Here is a 21,877-nt window from a genome sequence, read left to right as displayed (position 1 = left end):
CTCATAAGTGACTTCTGTGAGGTATGACATATCTGAATTAAATTTTAGCTCTCTTTCTCACTTAACTGAAGCTATTATCTAAGCTAGAGGCTGTGTTACATGGATTAGCAAGGCTTCTTAAGGGGTTTGTTAATTTTTGTCCATTGTACTTAAATCATTGATAAATTATCTTAGTGAAGTCTGGTGCACAACATTTGCTTTCTAAAGATTATTTTGGGAAAATAAATTATTACTGAAGGCCATCTGAAATTTTTATTTGTTTTCGTTCCAGGAACGTTACGGATTTGTTTTGCCATGGATGATCATAGAGACCCTGATCGTCGCTTCAAGCTCTGTAGTCATGGTGCAGGTCTCCTCAGCTTTCCTGTCTGACAAAGAATTCTATGCAGCTGGTATTGTTGGCCTTTTATTCTGCTGTGCATTTGTGGGTGAGTATACCGTGCTGCTGCAGTTGCTAATTTGGAGATAATAAGTTTAAATGCGAACATTTTTAGGTTAGGCTTTACCGTGACTGTTACCGACATTAAATGAAACAACAAGTTCACTATTACCAGTCACCATTTTATTTATTTCCACGACACGTTTCGAAAGCTTAAACTTCCATCATCGGGTGGATTTACATTAGTAAGTATTACATTTGTGTGTGTGTTGTGTTACAATTTTTGGAGGAACTTGTGGCACTGCCTAGTGGAGAAACGAGACACTATTTCAGAATATGGTTTAGGATAACTTTTGACGAAAAATTAAACTGATATCTAATGGTAAACATTAAATAAGTAAACTACAGTACCTTCAGTGATCACAGGTTCCTTTTGTTGTCGTAACACATCACGTGTATACTGCCACATTTGTAAACAAATATGGCATCTGGAACCAGCTGGGTGCAAAGTTCGTATAGCAGAAGTGAAGACATAATCGCAAAGTGCTAAGAATATACATCATAACAATATTATTACAGAATAATTGCTTTAAGCATTTGGCGGTGTTTGTTTTGAGGTGTCAAATATATGTGTGTACTTCAGGTGGTATATAAATCCAATTCTGACAAGTTAAAACAGCAAACATTCATACTTGTTTATACAATCAGGTGAAATGTTAAAATGGCTTAAACTTCATACTTATTGATAACAATTAGGTGAAATGTTACAGACTATAATTAAAATGATCATATTGGCTACAACAGTAAAATCATACATACATTACACTCTTTGATTGGGGTTAATAAACAGATGTGAAGTTAGGGGCTGGAGACAGAAGGAGAGGTTGAGAGGGAGAAAAGTGTGTGTGTGTGTGTGTGTGGGTGAGTGAAAGGGAGAGGGAGAGAGAGAGAGAGAGAGAGAGAGAGAGAGAGAGAGAGAGAGAGAGAGAGAGGAAAGAGTGATTATTGAGAGGAAACATTTACATGGCAAGGAGTCTTAAGATTGCACGTTGCATATATTAGCTGCCTAAAGGTTGGGGTAATACATTGGTTAATGCTATAAAATATGCAGATAGATATACATTTGTGCCAGTAGTTGATGTACATACAGTTTTAAGCTGACAAGGGGTACAAGCTGTTGGTGTGATGAATTATCTGTGAATGAGGTCAATCTCTTGTACTCTTGGCAGCTATCAATATTTATGGTAAATATTAGGTGTGTGTGTGTGCATTTTTATGAGTGTAGGCAGTTGCTGAAAACGGAGATGATACTATTGTAAATATTGTCATATTTGTCATTTAAGATAGATTCTGGTTGTTTCATTTGGTGTTTGTATATTTGGAGTGTTTCAAGGATGTCTAGTTTTCTGCCTATTGGTTGGATGTGTAGGATGCTAATACTTGTGTTGTTAACATGGTGTTTTGTTTCATGCAGGTGTGTAGCTATTGCTGATGTGATATTTTTTGTTTTTTAGTGCTGCTATGTGTTCCTTGAACCTAATCTCAAATGATCTGCCTGTCTGGCCTATGTAGAAGCAGTCACAGTCCAAACATTCAATTTTGTACACACCTGTGTGATGAAATGGGTTTCGTGTGCTGATGTTGTGGGGTAACTTCTGTCCAATCTTGTTGTCTGTTGTAAAGGATATGCTTATGCCTTTCCGTTTGAAGACATTGGCAATCTGGTATGAAATGTTACCCAGAAAGGGGATTGTATGGAAGATGTTATTTTCTTTTTGTTTTTTGTGTTGTGATTCCTTTGCCATTATTGAGTGTTTTAGGGTGTCTACTATGGAGCTGTTATAACCATTTTCAATAGCTGTTTGTTTTATTATTTCAATTTCTTGATCACATTTATCTTCTGAGAGTGGTAGTTGGATAGCTCTATTAATCATGTACTGGAATGCTGCCATTTTGTGTGCTGCGGGGTGGCAAGAGGAGTTGTGGATTGTGGTATGTGTTGTGGTAGGCTTCCGATAAATTTCAAATTGATGTCTGTCATTCTTTATTCTAATGGTATAAACAGGACCCCCATCAGGCTCATAGTGAACTGTAGGAACAGTCCAACATTCACGCTCAATAAAATACTCTTCAGAATTCTCAAACAAGCATACACATTCAATAATGAGGGAACACTTAGAAACACAACAGAATTTACACAATATGTCAAAAACATACAAGTACCTGATGGAGCCACACTTGACTCATTGGACATACAAAACCTATATTCCTCTGTGCCAATAGATCCCACACTACAGATAATTAATGCCAACCTACATAAACACAAAAATATCCCTTCAACTCACATTAATGAACTAATGGACCTGCTTGAATTCACACTTTCACACAACTATTTTAAATTTAACAATAAAATCTACCAACAAACAGGTGGTCTGGCAATGGGCTCAAATCCTTCCGGATTGCTAGCAGAAATATTTATAAGTAACCTAGAAGACAAAATCCTGAATTCCAATCACCACCTCCTCAAAAATATCATCTACTACTACAGATATGTAGATGATACCATCATTTTAATCAAAGGCACTAAAGATGACATCAGTGAGTTGAATCAGTTTTTCAACAACTCCCATGAAAACATAAAATTCACAGTTGAACACCAAAAAGACGACAGTATAAATTTCCTAGACCTTACCATTAGAATAAAGAATAACAGACATCAATTTGAAATTTATCGGAAGCCTACCACAACACATACCACAATCCACAACTCCTCTTGCCACCCCGCAGCACACAAAATGGCAGCATTCCAGTACATGATTAATAGAGCTATCCAACTATCACTCTCAGAAGATAAATGTGATCAAGAAATTGAAATAATAAAACAAACAGCTATTGAAAATGGTTATAACAGCTCCATAGTAGACACCCTAAAACACTCAATAATGGCAAAGGAATCACAACACAAAAAACAAAAAGAAAATAACATCTTCCATACAATCCCCTTTCTGGGTAACATTTCATACCAGATTGCCAATGTCTTCAAACGGAAAGGCATAAGCATATCCTTTACAACAGACAACAAGATTGGACAGAAGTTACCCCACAACATCAGCACACGAAACCCACTTCATCACACAGGTGTGTACAAAATTGAATGTTTGGACTGTGACTGCTTCTACATAGGCCAGACAGGCAGATCATTTGAGATTAGGTTCAAGGAACACATGGCAGCACTAAAAAACAAAAAATATCACACATCAGCAATAGCTACACACCTGCATGAAACAAAACACCATGTTAACAACACATCCAACCAAAAGGCAGAAAACTAGACATCCTTGAAACACTCCAAATATACAAACACCAAATGAAACAACCAGAATCTATCTTAAGTGACAAAAATGACAATATTTACAATAGTATCATCTCCGTTTTCAGCAACTGCCTACACTCATAAAAATGCACACACACACACCTAATATTTACCATAAATATTGATAGCTGCCAAGAGTACAAGAGATTGACCTCATTCACAGATAATTCATCACACCAACAGCTTGTACCCCTTGTCAGCTTAAAACTGTATGTACATCAACTACTGGCACAAATGTATATCTATCTGCATATTTTATAGCATTAACCAATGTATTACCCCAACCTTTAGGCAGCTAATATATGCAACGTGCAATCTTAAGACTCCTTGCCATGTAAATGTTTCCTCTCAATAATCACTCTTTCCTCTCTCTCTCTCTCTCTCTCTCTCTCTCTCTCTCTCTCTCTCCCTCTCCCTTTCACTCACCCACACACACACACACACACACACACACACACACACACTTTTCTCCCTCTCAACCTCTCCTTCTGTCTCCAGCCCCTCACTTCACATCTGTTTATTAACCCCAATCAAAGAGTGTAATGTATGTATGATTTTACTGTTGTAGCCAATATGATCATTTTAATTATAGTCTGTAACATTTCACCTAATTGTTATCAATAAGTATGAAGTTTAAGCCATTTTAACATTTCACCTGATTGTATAAACAAGTACGAATGTTTGCTGTTTTAACTTGTCAGAATTGGATTTATATACCACCTGAAGTACACACATATATTTGACACCTCAAAACAAACACCGCCAAATGCTTAAAGCAATTATTCTGTAATAATATTGTTATGATGTATATTCTTAGCACTTTGCGATTTTGTCTTCACTTCTGCTATACGAACTTTGCACCCAGCTGATTCCAGACGCCATATTTGTTTACAAATGTGGCAGTATACACGTGATGTGTTACGACAACAAAAGGAACCTGTGATCACTGAAGGTACTGTAGTTTACTTATTTAATGTTTACCATTAGATATCAGTTTAATTTTTCGTCAAAAGTTATCCTAAACCATATTCTGAAATAGTGTCTCGTTTCTCCACTAGGCAGTGCCACAAGTTCCTCCAAAAATCGTAACACAACACACACATAAATGTAATACTTACTAATGTAAATCCACCCGATGATGGAAGTTTAAATCTTCAAAACGCGTCATGGAAATCAATAAAACGGTGACTGGTAACAGTGAACTTGTTGTTTCATTTAATGATAATAAGTTTGATATTATTTGAATATTATAGCACAAGGGTGGTTTGATAAGACTGATAAAAAAGCAAGAAGAAATATTTGTTTTATAAACAACTCATCTTACTTCTTGACATAGTCTTGTTTGAGGAATATACACTTGATCCTCAAGCTCTCTCATCCCATCAGAAAGATAGGTTCTGTCCAACTCTGCAAAATACTAATTGATTGCAACTCTTACTTCCTCATGAGATACAAGACAAAGATTCTCAAATTAAGGAATGGAAGAAGTCACTGGGGGGTGGGGGGTAAGTCTGGTGAATAGGGTGGATGAGGAACCAATTTAAAGTCCAATTCATGCAGTTACATCATTGCTATTGCTGATGTGTGGGATGTTGCATTATCCTGGTAAAAGAGCATTTTTTTCTTGCTAACCTTGGTCTTTTTTCAACCAACGCAAATTTTAAATGATGCAGCAGAGAGGCATAATAGTATTCTATTGTTGTTGTTGTGGTCTTCAGTCCATAGACTGATTTGATGCAGCTCTCCATGCTACTCTATCCTGTGCAAATTTCTTCATCTCCCAGTACCTACTGCAACCTACATCCTTCTGAATCTGTTTAGTGTATTCATCTCTTGGTCTCCCTCTACGATTTTAACCCTCAACGCTTCCCTCCAATACTAAATTGGTGATCCCTTGATGTCTCCCTTCTTCTAGTCAAGTTGTGCCACAAACTCTTCTCCAATTCGATTCAATACCTCCTCATTAGTTAATTGATCTACCCATCTAATCTTCAGCATTCTTCTGTAACACCACATTTCGAAAGCTTCTATTCTCTTCTTGTCTAAACTATTTATCATCCACGTTTCACTTACAGTGTCCTATTATAGTTCCTTTTTCCAAGTATCTATGAGAATCATTACTTGGGAATCCCAAAAAGCTGTGGCCCTTACCTTACCAACTGACAAAGCGGTCTTTCCTTTCTTTGGCACAATTTTTCTTGCTTTTGTCCATTTTTTTCGACTTTGGTGTGTAATGGTAGATCCAGGTTTCATCACTGGTCACAAATCAGCACAAAAAGTCTTTTAGATTGTGATTAAACATTGCCAGACATTGTGCGCAAATGTTGTGCTGGATGCACATATGGTCAACTGCGAGTAGCTGCAGCACCCATCTCACACACAGCTTCTCCATAGCCATTTCTCCATGCAGGATATTAAGCACTTGTATACTTGAGATGCCCACAGTCTCAGCAATCTCACAAATTTTTATTTGGTAGTCTTGTGTTACCACATCTTGGATTTTGTCAATGGTTTTCTCTATGGTGACTTCAGTCGGATAGCGGGAGTGGACATAGTCTTTGGTGTTTGTCCAATGATGTTTAAATTCATTAATCTAAAAGTAAATAGTCTTCAATGATGGTGCAGAGTCTTCATGAACCTCATATAATTTGGTTTTTATTCATGTGTCAGTCTACCCCTTCAAATTAAAAAGTTTAATAACAGAACAAAACTTGGTTTTCTCCATTTTCAGTTGCAGTTGACCACTGACCAATCCAGACAGCTTTTGACTGTCAGCTGTATGCTGTACATTGTTGAAATTTTAATATGGTACTTGGAATAATGAAGCTTATGAACCATGATGGCACAACAAAAATATTCTACTCTTTCATGGAAATTTACCAGACTTATCAAACTACCCTTCTATTTATGAAAATGGGAGCTATCCATCAGATTCTGAAAAGAATTTTATTGTTATATTTCTGAAAATTATTACACTATCATTCTAGTACCACTTGAATTAAAAATACAAGTGTACTTCATCGAAGAATGGAAGAGGAATACTGAAAATAAATTCGAAGAGAAGCAGTTCAGTTTTAGAAGCAGGGGTACTTGAGAAGTGGCCTTGGCAGTAATACTAACAATATTATATATTCCACCCCGCAATTCTACGCAGTAATTTACAGCCTTGCAGCATTGTGTTTTTTTATTTCATATGTACTTGGAATGTGCCTGGCATTATCACTTCTCACTCAACTGGTACACAATTGATCATTTTGTTGTTGATAATGTGATTCAGCATTTAAGCACACTTTTTGATGAAATTTGCCTGAGTTCATTATCAGATATTTTGAGACAAGGTATAGAGACTGTAACCACAAATATATACCTGACATAGTAATTTGGTTTAACTTTTTCATATATTCATATCAAATATGTTCAAAGGAGTGATGTGCATAAGAAGGACTTTAAAAAACTGGTACGTGACTGTCCTGACATGGCTCCAACTACAAGCCTTAAATAGCATTTTAACAATACAATACATAGTGTTTCATTATTGGAAACATAAGTTTTATGAAATTACATACAATAATTTATGAGTTTGCCAAAAATCAAGTAGAAATTAAGTAACATACAACTCCAATGTTCTGTGCAAATAATCTCATTAGTCATACAAATATATTACAGAAAAATTGTATAAGGTTATAATAGAGGGAAACATTCCACGTAGGAAATATATATCTAAAAACAAAGATGATGTGACTTACCAAATGAAAGTGCTGGCAGGTCGACAGACACACAAACAAACACAAACATACACACAAAATTCAAGCTTTCGCAACAAACTGTTGCCTCATCAGGAAAGAGGGAAGGAGAGGGGAAGACGAAAGGAAGTGGGTTTTAAAGGAGAGGGTAAGGAGTCATTCCAATCCCGGGAGCGGAAAGACTTACCTTAGGGGGAAAAAAGGACAGGTATACACTCGCACACACACACATATCCATCCACACATACAGACACAAGCAGACATATTTAAAGACAAAGAGTTTGGGCAGAGATGTCAGTCGAGGCAGAAGTGTAGAGGCAAAGAAGTTGTTGAAAGACAGGTGAGGTATGAGTGGCGGCAACTTGAAATTAGCGGAGATTGAGGCCTGGCGGATGACGAGAAGAGAGGATATACTGAAGGGCAAGTTCCCATCTCCTGAGTTCGGATAGGTTGGTGTTGGTGGGAAGTATCCAGATAACCCGGACGGTGTAACACTGTGCCAAGATGTGCTGGCCATGCACCAAGGCATGTTTAGCCACAGGGTGATCCTCATTACCAACAAACACTGTCTGCCTGTGTCCATTCATGCGAATGGACAGTTTGTTGCTGGTCATTCCCACATAGAATGCGTCACAGTGTAGGCAGGTCAGTTGGTAGATCACGTGGGTGCTTTCACACGTGGCTCTGCCTTTGATCGTGTACACCTTCTGGGTTACAGGACTGGAGTAGGTGGTGGTGGGAGGGTGCATGGGACAGGTTTTACACCGGGGGCGGTTACAAGGGTAGGAGCCAGAGGGTAGGGAAGGTGGTTTGGGGATTTCATAGGGATGAACTAAGAGGTTACGAAGGTTAGGTGGACGGCGGAAAGACACTCTTGGTGGAGTGGGGAGGATTTCATGAAGGATGGATCTCATTTCTGGGCAGGATTTTAGGAAGTCGTATCCCTGCTGGAGAGCCACATTCAGAATCTGATCCAGTCCCGGAAAGTATCCTGTCACAAGTGGGGCACTTTTGTGGTTCTTCTGTGGGAGGTTCTGGGTTTGAGAGGATGAGGAAGTTGCTCTGGTTATTTGCTTCTGTACCAGGTCGGGAGGGTAGTTGCGGGATGCGAAAGCTGTTGTCAGGTTGTTGGTGTAATGCTTCAGGGATTCCGGACTGGAGCAGATTCGTTTGCCACGAAGACCTAGGCTGTAGGGAAGGGACCGTTTGATGTGGAATGGGTGGCAGCTGTCGTAATGGAGGTACTGTTGCTTGTTGGTGGGTTTGATGTGGACGGACGTGTGAAGCTGGCCATTGGACAGGTGGAGGTCAACATCAAGGAAAGTGGCATGGGATTTGGAGTAGGACCAGGTGAATCTGATGGAACCAAAGGAGTTGAGGTTGGAGAGGAAATTCTGGAGTTCTTCTTCACTGTGAGTCCAGATCATGAAGATGTCATCAATAAATCTGTACCAAACTTTGGGTTGGCAGGCCTGGGTAACCAAGAAGGCTTCCTCTAAGCGACCCATGAATAGGTTGGCGTACGAAGGGGCCATCCTGGTACCCATGGCTGTTCCCTTTAATTGCTGGTATGTCTGGCCTTCAAAAGTGAAGAAGTTGTGGGTCAGGATGAAGCTGTCCTCCGTCACAGCGGGACCCACCTCCTCTTCCTCAAAATCACCCTCTCCAAACCTTCCAGGAATTTCTGACTTCCAGCCTTGCCTCCCAATCCTTCTTAAAAAACCTTAATCCTACTCCCAACATCACCACTGCTGAAGCCCAGGCTATCCGTGATCTGAAGGCTGACCGGTCCATCATCATTCTTCCGGCGGACAAGGGTTCCACGACCGTGGTACTTGATCGTCGGGAGTATGTGGCTGAGGGACTGCGTCAGCTTTCAGACAACACCACATACAAAGTTTGCCAAGGTAATCCCATTCCTGATGTCCAGGCGGAGCTTCAGGGAATCCTCAGAACCTTAGGCCCCCTACAAAACCTTTCACCTGACTCCATCAACCTCCTGACCCCACCGACACCCCGCACCCCTACCTTCTACCTTCTTCCACAAACCCAATCACCCTGGCCGTCCCATTGTAGCTGGTTACCAAGCCCCCACAGAACGTATCTCTGCCTACGTAGATCAACACCTTCAACCCATTACGTGCAGTCTCCCATCCTTCATCAAAGACACCAACCACTTTCTCGAACGCCTGGAATCCTTACCCAATCCGTTACCCCCAGAAACCATCCTTGTAACCATTGATGCCACTTCCTTATACACAAATATCCCGCACGTCCAGGGCCTCGCTGCAATGGAGCACTTCCTTTCACGCCGATCACCTGCCACCCTACCCAAAACCTCTTTCCTCATTACCTTAGCCAGCTTCATCCTGACCCACAACTTCTTCACTTTTGAAGGCCAGACATACCAGCAATTAAAGGGAACAGCCATGGGTACCAGGATGGCCCCTTCGTACGCCAACCTATTCATGGGTCGCTTAGAGGAAGCCTTCTTGGTTACCCAGGCCTGCCAACCCAAAGTTTGGTACAGATTTATTGATGACATCTTCATGATCTGGACTCACAGTGAAGAAGAACTCCAGAATTTCCTCTCCAACCTCAACTCCTTTGGTTCCATCAGATTCACCTGGTCCTACTCCAAATCCCATGCCACTTTCCTTGATGTTGACCTCCACCTGTCCAATGGCCAGCTTCACACGTCCGTCCACATCAAACCCACCAACAAGCAACAGTACCTCCATTACGACAGCTGCCACCCATTCCACATCAAACGGTCCCTTCCCTACAGCCTAGGTCTTCGTGGCAAACGAATCTGCTCCAGTCCGGAATCCCTGAAGCATTACACCAACAACCTGACAACAGCTTTCGCATCCCGCAACTACCCTCCCGACCTGGTACAGAAGCAAATAACCAGAGCAACTTCCTCATCCTCTCAAACCCAGAACCTCCCACAGAAGAACCACAAAAGTGCCCCACTTGTGACAGGATACTTTCCGGGACTGGATCAGATTCTGAATGTGGCTCTCCAGCAGGGATACGACTTCCTAAAATCCTGCCCAGAAATGAGATCCATCCTTCATGAAATCCTCCCCACTCCACCAAGAGTGTCTTTCCGCCGTCCACCTAACCTTCGTAACCTCTTAGTTCATCCCTATGAAATCCCCAAACCACCTTCCCTACCCTCTGGCTCCTACCCTTGTAACCGCCCCCGGTGTAAAACCTGTCCCATGCACCCTCCCACCACCACCTACTCCAGTCCTGTAACCCGGAAGGTGTACACGATCAAAGGCAGAGCCACGTGTGAAAGCACCCACGTGATCTACCAACTGACCTGCCTACACTGTGACGCATTCTATGTGGGAATGACCAGCAACAAACTGTCCATTCGCATGAATGGACACAGGCAGACAGTGTTTGTTGGTAATGAGGATCACCCTGTGGCTAAACATGCCTTGGTGCACGGCCAGCACATCTTGGCACAGTGTTACACCGTCCGGGTTATCTGGATACTTCCCACCAACACCAACCTATCCGAACTCAGGAGATGGGAACTTGCCCTTCAGTATATCCTCTCTTCTCGTCATCCGCCAGGCCTCAATCTCCGCTAATTTCAAGTTGCCGCCACTCATACCTCACCTGTCTTTCAACAACTTCTTTGCCTCTACACTTCTGCCTCGACTGACATCTCTGCCCAAACTCTTTGTCTTTAAATATGTCTGCTTGTGTCTGTATGTGTGGATGGATATGTGCGTGTGTGCGAGTGTATACCTGTCCTTTTTTCCCCCTAAGGTAAGTCTTTCCGCTCCCGGGATTGGAATGACTCCTTACCCTCTCCTTTAAAACCCACTTCCTTTCGTCTTCCCCTCTCCTTCCCTCTTTCCTGATGAGGCAACAGTTTGTTGCGAAAGCTTGAATTTTGTGTGTATGTTTGTGTTTGTTTGTGTGTCTGTCGACCTGCCAGCACTTTCATTTGGTAAGTCACATCATCTTTGTTTTTAGATAAAAATTGTATAAGATTACATTTGTCAGAAATGATGCATGTTAATTTTAAAAGTGCTGGTAATTTATAATGTGTAAAACAACTCTAATAATAGTTTGTAATATTCGTACAACATAAAATGCACTGAACAATTCCTCTTTACTGTGAGAATGTTACATTATTAACTCTTTGGAGACCAGCTACTTAGAAGAATACTGGGCTTAAGAAACCAACCATTTATGCTGTTTCTTAAGTGTTTCTGGCACATATGTAACTGATATATCTTAAAGTGTAATACGTACTAAAAAGGGCCAAACTTCAACTTTAGTTCTTTGATAGAAACAAATTTTAAAATAATGATGACAGAAAGTACATAATAATCTTCCCAAGAAAAAAGTGAGAGTTGAGTTTTTGAGCAATTTATTCCTCTTGAGATCCCAAAATTTCTTGCTCACTCAACAAATATGATATATTTGTATCAGAATTATAGCAAACTGCAAAACCTAATGAGTAAATGCACAAAATTATATCAGTGTGATGGCATTGGTTCAGTCATTCATGACAGTAGCTGTTACGTTCACTGATGTTTCTTTCAAAACGATTCTAGAAATTGACAACAGAATGCGCCAGCAGTCAAAGGGCTGGTTCTGAGATGTGCATACATTGTTCTCTTATGAAACGAGTCCAGTTTTTGAATGGTACGTAGCTCACACATCAAGAAAATTGCACCTGGCCTATACTTGGGCATGGTCTTTTTAACACAAAGTTGTGGCCCAAGCTTGATCTCCAAAGTGTTAAATACTGGAAATGTTTATATCCTTACAATGACTACATGTTTTCAGCATCAATGAATTTCATAGTTGTATTAGTTGTTTGATCAGAAATTACTTAAATGTGACTTGTTATAAAAATATCATCATTACTGTAAGGAATATACAAACACAACTAACTTCAAAAAGTTGCCTACTAGCAACTTTTACAATGCACAAAACAGTTATCATATTCTTGTGTTGACACGGTATCAGTGTATTTGGAATATGTGGCTGCAGTTTGCCATGTTACATACTGTTGTATTTTTTTAATATAATTTATGCGCATATGGTTGTCTTGTTATTTAAATTTTCTTCTCTTTTTTTGGATGAATTATGTAGTGACTTGTTATATCACGGAAGTGAAAGTTTGCCTCCAATGAGCATAATCTGTTAGCACCACACCATGGCTGTCCCAAAAAACACACAGAATCACCTTGCCTGATGACGTTTGGGTCTTTGTCATTTTCAGCAGTGGTGAAGCTACATGTTTCCATTGCTTGCTTTGTTCCTTTGTGTCTGAGTAATAGTAACACACCCAAGTTCACCCACAGAGGTGAGGTTGCTAAAGAAGTCATCTGGATTGGTCTGACACATCTGCAACATAGCCCCCAGCACTCAGTTTCAGTGGGCCTTTCGAATGGGGTGAGTGGTTGTGGAAACCAGAGGACTGCAACCTTCATCATGTTCAAAAATATATTGAAGCAGTTGAAAATTTATCTGTGACACTCACTTTTGTCATTACTGCCCCGACCGTGATGAGCTCATCTTCAGGCACCAGGGCCTCCAATCTTCTTGTGATTCCTGCCTGTTCAGAGAGAGATGGCCTGGCACTTTGTTCATTCAGACTTGTTTGACCACACTAGAAGTGTCTATGCCACCTAATTATTGTGCCTTGTGATGGTGTATTGTTGCCACACACAGCCAACAACTGAGTATGGATGGTTACACTGTTGTTCCCCTTCAAAGACAGAAACAAAAATCCCCACAATATTCCACTTTACCAACGGGCTGCACCATTGTGTTTTGGCTCATCTACTAGCATGTTGTGGTATTGTGGAGTGGCAGGAGGAGGCAAGAAACATCCTTGAATAAAAGGTTCTCAGTTTACTTGCCACATCAAATATTATTTTTTGAAGTGATAATTAAAAAATATTATGAATATCTGATATGTGATGAGCTGTTGTCATTAATCTTTCTATTATTTATTATAAACAGATAACCAACATGTGGATCACGACTTTTTATTTATCAACAACCAGTTTCAATTTGCACTGGAGATCATCTTCAGGCCTACAGTGTAGAAAAAAGGCAATAATTATGTTACAGAAGTGTCACATTATGAACATGTGTCTCACGGATAATAAAAGTAACGAACGACTATTACGAATACATATATACCTGGCACTGCAAAGTGCAGTTTGTTAATGTCATGTGAAAATAACATAAAGAACAGGGATGTCATGGGGAAAAAATTTTTGCAGTCACATGACATGTATGTATGAGGTCTATTCAAAAAATTCCAGAACTTTGTCCACAAAATTTTTCTACGCTTACCTATTACATATTGCATATGATCTCCTTTCAAATACTCTCTTCCACAATTGATACACAACTCCCAATGCTATTTCCACTTATGGAAGCAGTCTTGGTAAGCCTCTTGCTGGATAACACAAAATGCTATCTGAAAATTGTCTTTCATCTCATCTATAGTTGCAAATCTTCATCCTTTAATGGGGTTTTCAACTTTGGAAATAAAAAAGTCCTCAGGGCCTGGTCTAGAGAGTATGGTGGATGAGGCAGCACAGTGATTTTATTTTTTGTGAAATAGTTACGCACCAGCAGGCATGAATGTGTGGATGCATTATCATGATGCAAATGCCACGGATTGTCTTATGACATTTCATGCTGTTTCCTTTTCACATTTTCTCGCAGGTGTCACAACACATCCTGATAGTACAAGCAATTGACAGTTTGTCCCTGTGACAGGAATTCAGGATTAACAATCCTTCACAGTCAAAGAAACCTATCAGCGCACGGCTTTGACATTTGACCTGGCCTGATGAGCTTTTTTTGGTCTTGGGGAAACCTTTCCAGCACATTGTGAAGAACTGAACATTGCTTTCAACATCATAACTGTAGACCCAGGTCTCTTCACCAGTTATGGTTCTCATAAGAAAAATCTTTCTCATTTGTGTGATCCAAAAGCTCTTCACAGATTGTTACAAGGCAAAGGTCTTGACTCATAAGCTGTGGGATGAACTTGGTGGCAACAAGATGCACTCCAAGATGCTGTGTCAGAATTTCATGACGTGATCCAACTGAAATGTCACATTCTTCTGCAATCTCTTGGGCAATCAGTCTTCAATTAGCATGCACAATTTCATTGATGTTCCTGGCACGAGTGTCATTGGTAGATGTCAGAGGGCATCCTGAACGAGGGTCGTCTTTAACTTCCATCTGACCATTTTTAAACTATGTGAACCATTTGTAATTGAGTGTGGTTTAATCGCTCATCACCATAGGCTTTCTGCTTCATTTAGTGAGTCTCTGTAAAGATTTTCTTGAGTTTCTTGCAAAATTTAATGCAGACATGTTGTGCCTCTAACTCTGCCATCGCGAAATTTCCAAACTGTGTGACACAACATTCAAATTAAAACAGCACTGAAAACTAACTAGCAGGTATACAACAATGAAACTACCAGCAGTTACATATTAAACATAGGCATGTGCAGGGACTCCAGCCACATTTCACACCAACACACCATTCGAGCAAAGTTATGGATGTCAAGTTTCCCGGGAATGGGAAATGGTCTGTCTCTTCCCACAACAACATGTCAGTCGGTCTCGTTCCAGCCTCGGCCCCTTTCCCATCTGTGTCAGTCTCGGTCTCCTTCAGCCAGACTCATCCTTCTTTTGTATGGCCACTCGTAGCATTTCCACTGCAGACTGCTCCTAGTTAGTTCAGTATCGAGTTTTTTTTTTTTTTTTTCACTGAGCATGATCATTCTAGATATGTTTCAAGCCTTTTTTGGAACTCTGGACTTTGATTCTTTTTGTATTCCATTCAGCATCCATGACCTGTGATTAAAATGTATTTTATAACTATGTAAATTACATAAAAAGTTACATGGTATGGAATACATACACCTTTTCAGGTAACAAAAGGGCATATCAGCTTATTTCACTATTTTGATACACAGCAGAAGGCATACTTATAAAAAGGCAAGATTTTTTGTTATTACACATGCAAAGGAAGTCAGCACAGCACACACGAGTGACCATTTTCCTTTTTTTTTTCCCAAGATAAAACAGCATGTTCATTGTTATAGAAGGCAGACTAACTTACAACCAAATGAAGCCTGCACTCCATAATTGAATGTGTAGTGTCACTTTTTGTGAATAGAATATGGTGACTTCTACAATATTATTTCAGAGGTACAGGGTGGTGCCAGAAAAATTGACCCTGAGTGCTAAACTTCTCTGTCACCCACCAGTCATCATCTATTGTTTCGTAGTTGTTGTTTGCATTAGGTTATCTGTTATTTCTTTGCTGCCTAATTATTACATTTTTATCTATTCTGCTCATAGTGGTCAACAAATCGTGCATAATTGGTGAATAGTCTGTACTCGGGGCCTGTTTTTCGTGCACCACCTTATATTACTTCACTGTGATCACTCACATAATGGTACAGTTTGCTTAATGAAAGGTTTTGCGGAATTACTTCTAAAAGTGTGTGAAAATTCTTGTTGTGTACATAGTTCCGCGTAGTCAGCGCGTACACAACTTTCCCACTAGAGCGCGCCCCGCTAAGCACAACAGCGCAGGTGCAGCGCTCATCCATCTCCGCACTACGAGATGGCGCTGTCATAGAGACGGACCAAATTGTGCTTCCGCCGATCCGCGTATTAATGTGTAACACAGCCAATGAGATTGCTGCTAACATAGAACCTTTTCTCCTCACGGATCACACTCGCGCAGTGATACCTGAACGTGCGAGGTATTATAATGAGTGTACAGACCTCCGATTAGTCAGTCTGCATCAGGCTGCATCAGGCTGCATCAGGCTGCATCAGGCTGCATCAGGCTGCATCAGGCTGCAGTCGCGTTTCAGTCTGTGCCTAATAAGATTATCATATTCCTGTACATAGCCATGAAGAGAAATGTATAGACACTTTGTCAAGTATCAGAGATATGTGAGAATACGATTAACGTACCAAGACCAAAGAAACTTCAGATTGTCAGTTGTAAATAGCATCCAGAATCAAGTTAAGTAAGGTTTATGATTGTTATTATTTTAATAAATGTGTGTGAAAATTAATCAAGTTCTGTTTAAAGTTGGTCGCCGTCAATCTGCTACTCTAAGCGTGGAAGTGGCATTTCTATCGTCTGATCAAACGGCAGAAGATAAACATGCCACGATAAGAACACGGGACACTTGCCTACTTTGCTAGAGCGACAGGTCAAATAATCTGATGGTGTGTGTACCGAAGGTCTTACAGTATGCATACCACAATTCTGTAATGAATAAAAACTCTGTACTGCAAAGGGAAGGCAAGTGCCCCCTCTTGGTGCCTTCCATCTTCAGTCACCTATGCTACTAATTTTCAATTTTTTGTAAGAACCATATACCGCACACAAATGAATGGTGAACGAGTAAAAATGAATAGTTCCCAAAAAAGAATGATCACTAGTGAACTAGTTTCCATGGATGAACAAGTTTGCCCATCTCTACTTCAAGGTCAACTCTGAACCAGGTGCCCTGTAGCTTGCATTCTACTGACCCGAAACCGCTACCATTTGGGACTTCAGTGGTGTCAGGTGAGAGTTCAGCGGAGAGCAAAGTGGAGGTCTATTGTGTTTTCTGATGAAAGCTGGTTCTGACTCAGTGCCAAAGATGGCTGTACGTTGGGTAAAAGGGAGGGAAGCCAGTTGAGGGCCTGCAGCCAACCTGTCAGCATGCTAGACACACTAGACCTACACCTGGAGCACACTAGACCTACACTTGGAGCTACTGTTGTGGTTATCCCATGCACCCTGACTGCAAATTTGTACATCAATCTGTTGCACTGCAGTCATGAACAGCATTTCAGGGGGCGTTTCCCAACAGGATAATGCTCACCCACATACCACTGTTGTAACCCAGTGTTCTTTACAGATTGTTGACATGTTGCCTCGGATTGCTCGATCACCAGATCTGTATCGAATTGAGCACATATAGGGCGTAATCGGATGATAACTTCAGTATTGTCCACAACCAGCATTAACCACCCTTGTACTGACCAACCAGATGAAACAGGCACAAGCTGACATCCAGCAACTGAAGGACACAATGCTTGCATATTCTCGTGCTTGCATTCCACAGACAGTTACACCGATTATTAATACACTGACATATCACATTTGCAATAGCTTATCTCATTGTTACATTAATGTGTGATCTTGCTGTGAAAATCCCTTCAATATGTTACTTAGACAAATGTATTCCACAAATTTCATTACCCTACATTAACAATTTTTGGGGGTTGCTGTATTTTTCCATCAGTGTATGATGAAGACATTTGCTTGCAGAACTAGTGTGGTGTGCGTACTGTAAGACCTTCGGTACACACACCATCAGATTATTTGACTTGTCGCTCTAACGAAGTAGGCGAGTGTCAGCAATATGTCTCGTCGTCTTATTGTGGTGTGTTTATCTTCTGCCGTTAGGTCAGACGATAGAAATGCCACTTGCACGCTTAGAGTAGCAGTTTGATGGTGACCAACTTTAAACAGAACTTAATAAATATTCACACACATTTATTAAAATAATAAATAACATAGACATTACGTAATTTGATTCTGGATGCTGTTTGCAATGGACAAACTGATGTTCCTTTGGGCTTGGTATGTTAATCTTATTCTCACATATCTCTGATACTGTACAAAGTGTCTATACATTTATCTTCATGACTATGTACAGGAATATGATAATCTTATTAGGTGCAGACTGAAACTTGACTATAGACTAATGCAGACTGGCTAATCGGAGGTCTGTACACTCATTATAATACCTTGAGCATTCAGGTATCGCTGCACAAGTGTGATCCGCGAGGAGAAAAGGTTCTACGTTAGCAGCAATCTCGTTGGCTGCATTACATATTAATACGCGGATCGGCGGAAGCAGAATTTGGTCCATCTCTAAGACAGCGCCATCTCGTAGTGTGGAGACGGACGAGGAAAGTTGTGTATGTGCTGACTACGCGGAACTATGTACACAACTACTAGCTAACTAATATCCTTGTTGAATGAAGAAGTCTAATCATCCATTGCTATTAACCAAGACCTAGAGAGAATTTTGCTTTTTGACCTTTTTTTTAATTTTGTTTTCAGTGGTCAATGGATACCTCATTCTGGTGGTGTACAGCTTCTACAGGAGCCTCCGAATGCAGCTCAGCTCCAAGCAACTGCTAATCAATGAGGAGGCACCTGAGGAGAAGGAGAAGGAGCAGGAAAAGGAACAGGAGAAAGAAAAACCCAAAACAGGTCTGGACGCTGTCGTCTTCACCAGGCCAGTGCTTCACCTTGGTGGCAAGGACAACTATTCCTCACTCAGTGAGGCCTAGATTTTGCAAGATGGATGCCACAGCTTGTTTGTTCTGCTACTTCCAAACTTAATAATTTGCTGGGAAAAAAAATAACAGATAATTTTATGTACATTGAAGTCGCTTGTTAACTGCAGGAGGGGGAAAAATACTTAAATTAATATCACTACAAGCTACTTCAAATGAAACCTAAGAAATTACAAGGGTGTCTGCATTGTTTTTAAGGAATTATGTGACTGCATTGGTGGCATGTTTACCTGGAGATCATTGCTGTTTAAACCTGTTTGTTGTTTAAAAGATATCTGTCAATTCACCGTATGCTTTATTACTGTAACATTGCTGTCATCGTATTAAAATTTAACAATACCAGGATCAGGAAATACTCCATTGACTTCCAACAATCAGTTAAAAAAAAAGAAACTTTGTGAGTAACATATAGGTGTGTATGAGTTTGCTAAACATTCCATTTCAGTGCAAGACCTGTCTCACTGGAAACAATTATTAATTCCTACACACCAATTTTGTGAGTAAAAATGACTTACGTATTTTTTTTTCCACTGACTTTGTAAGAGTTCTTAGACAATTTGGTTTTGACCAGCCCAATAAAGTGACTCCTGTATGTCACTGGGTTTTAAAATTACTTACACATCAACATTCACTCCGCAGTCTTAGGCATAAAATAGTGTACAGGATTGCTGGGGGCTAGAAATGTGTTGATTGTTGATTTTTACATGAGTCAGTCATTCTTATTGAATTATATTACTAAAATCCTGGGAGACACTGTCATGTGGAAAATAGTGGAGAGTACTATTTTGGAAAATTTAATCCTAGAAATTTTCACAGCAGAATGTTTCACTGTGTATTGGGATTCATCAGTATGTGTGTAAAACAATATTATTTAAGTATGACTTACTATTATTGCTTTGACAATGGGCACTTCCTCTACCGAGAAAAAGTTTGAGCTGACCAACTCATATTTGGGAGTTGTCTCCAGATAACAAACTAATTTTTCCTTGTACATCTGCTATGTTTTCTATTTTTGTAAGTGTTTTGTGAACTATTGCTCCCAGTAATAAATATGAAGATAATGTAGTGAATATTCTCACAAGAAATTCCAGTATTTAAATATAGTTTGTAACATTAGTCTCTACTAAAGAACTTCATTAATATTTCATAACTCTGATAAACCAAAGTCTGGTTGATAGTATTACCGTAGAGCTTTGCACAGCTTGTACTACAGCTTTTAGTTTTTTTTTTTACTTTTTTTTATGGGGCAATCTTTACTGAAGAATGTTGGTGCACTTGCAATTATTTTAATTTTTGGAAATCTGACTCTCAACTTAATAAGTAAATGTGTTACATACATAATATATGCAAAGAATAAATGCCAAGTATTTTTGTAATATTGTATTGTTACAAGCTTACATTTTCTTCGCAAATTGTATGTAATTTGTTGTGATGTATCTCTCTTAATTAAATACATTATTTTTTTTGTTCTACACACACTCCATATTACTTTATTGAAAAGGTGTTCAATTTTCTTGTAAACAAAGTATGAAGCCAGGCCATTATGAAATGTAATCATAGTTTTATAAATTACTCTTAACATTATAACTAACTATAACTTCTACTTCTGCTAAGTTCTGGGTGGAATCCATGCATGGAAAGAGTAAAGATTGTCACTTGTTCTTTATTAGAAGTATTACAAGGGCCATACTGAAAGTTTTTATTTTTGTTTTTCAGACAAACCAAGTACATCATCTTAATCTACATACTTTCTATCACTGTCTACAGTTTTGTACCTCAGTCGGTAAAAATGGATACCTTATAGCATCACATTGTTGTCTGTCTGACTGACTGATTAAAATACTTTTCCCCAGGAACTGGTAGACTTATCAAGTTGAAATTTATGTGATATGTAAAGGTTTATGGTCCCTTGGTGGTATAATAGACTTTAGCTTCTGAGTTAGTGCAATCAAAATATATGGTCATTTGTCACATACAGACTCTCTAATAAAACCCTGCATGGTACATTCCATTGTTCTAGACTTATGAAATTTGCCAAGAAGCAAGGTTTCACAGTAGGAACAAAGAAAAAAATCTGAAATTGTTAATTTGTAATTATACTGACATTTTTATGCAATTTTCTTTTTGTCCCACTCCATCAGTTAAGAACCTCTTTCTCAGGAACGGGAAGATACATTGAGTTAAAATTTATTTCACATACTGAGGTTTATATTGCTTCAGTTGTGTAAAAAATGTTAAGTTTCTATGTCAATGCAATCAAAAGATAGGGCCATGTATGTCACATATTTTGATACTTGCAAATTCAATCATCAATACCTATAGGATACTTCGCCTTGATGTAGTACCATGAAATTTGGCAAGAAAAAAGATTTCTCAGTTAATGTAAAGGAAAAGAATCAAAAAATCATCAATTTGTAATTATATCACTAAAAAAGACTTTGTTCGTCATTTGGTATCCAACATCAAATTGAAATTAAGAGAGTCCTATTCATGCCTTGCACATTTTTAATAAGAGTCTCCATTTCTCTGGACACATTTATTCCATCATTCTGCAAGTTTGAAAATACTTTCACAAGAGAACTCCATTCCACCTTCATGAAAATACTGATGCACTGCTTGCTGAATGCCGTCCAAGATCTTGTAGTGTTGACCACATATCTGTGCCTTAACAGAAACAAAACTGTGGTAGTCAAAGGGTACGAAGCTGGGACTACAGGGAGGATGTGGAAGAGTTTTCAGTCAAACGTCCTGCTCTTCTCCATAGTGATACGAGCAGTGAGAGTTCAAGTGCAACCGATATAAGGCTCATGTTGGATACTCATGTTTCCATCTTTTAAATGCTTCAACCATCCTCTAACACCACTGGTGCTCATGCAGGCATCTCCATAGGCTTGCTGAAGTATGGGGTGAATTTAAGCAGCACTTTACTCGTCTGTAATGAGGAATTCAATAACAGCAACATTGATGCCAACTGTTTTGGAC

General features: G+C 39.6%; 1 protein-coding gene across 1 annotated transcript in view; it reads left to right on the top strand.

Moving 5' to 3' along the window:
* LOC126425323 (lysosomal-associated transmembrane protein 4B-like) overlaps positions 1–20,369 on the top strand; it is a 240,967-nt gene extending 220,598 nt beyond the window's left edge. Inside the window, exons 5-6 of the mRNA XM_050088305.1 lie at positions 272–428; positions 18,657–20,369. Of these exons, the coding sequence (XP_049944262.1) occupies positions 272–428; positions 18,657–18,889 (390 nt within the window). The 3' untranslated portion in view covers positions 18,890–20,369. The remainder of the gene's footprint in view (positions 1–271; positions 429–18,656) is intronic.
* The last annotated feature ends 1,508 nt before the right edge of the window (positions 20,370–21,877 follow it).

This window comes from Schistocerca serialis, chromosome 10 (genome assembly GCF_023864345.2).
Source record: "Schistocerca serialis cubense isolate TAMUIC-IGC-003099 chromosome 10, iqSchSeri2.2, whole genome shotgun sequence".
Lineage (NCBI taxonomy): Eukaryota > Metazoa > Arthropoda > Insecta > Orthoptera > Acrididae > Schistocerca > Schistocerca serialis.
The sequence above is the reverse complement of the archived record's forward strand: the minus strand, read 5'-3'. Positions and strand labels throughout refer to the sequence as shown.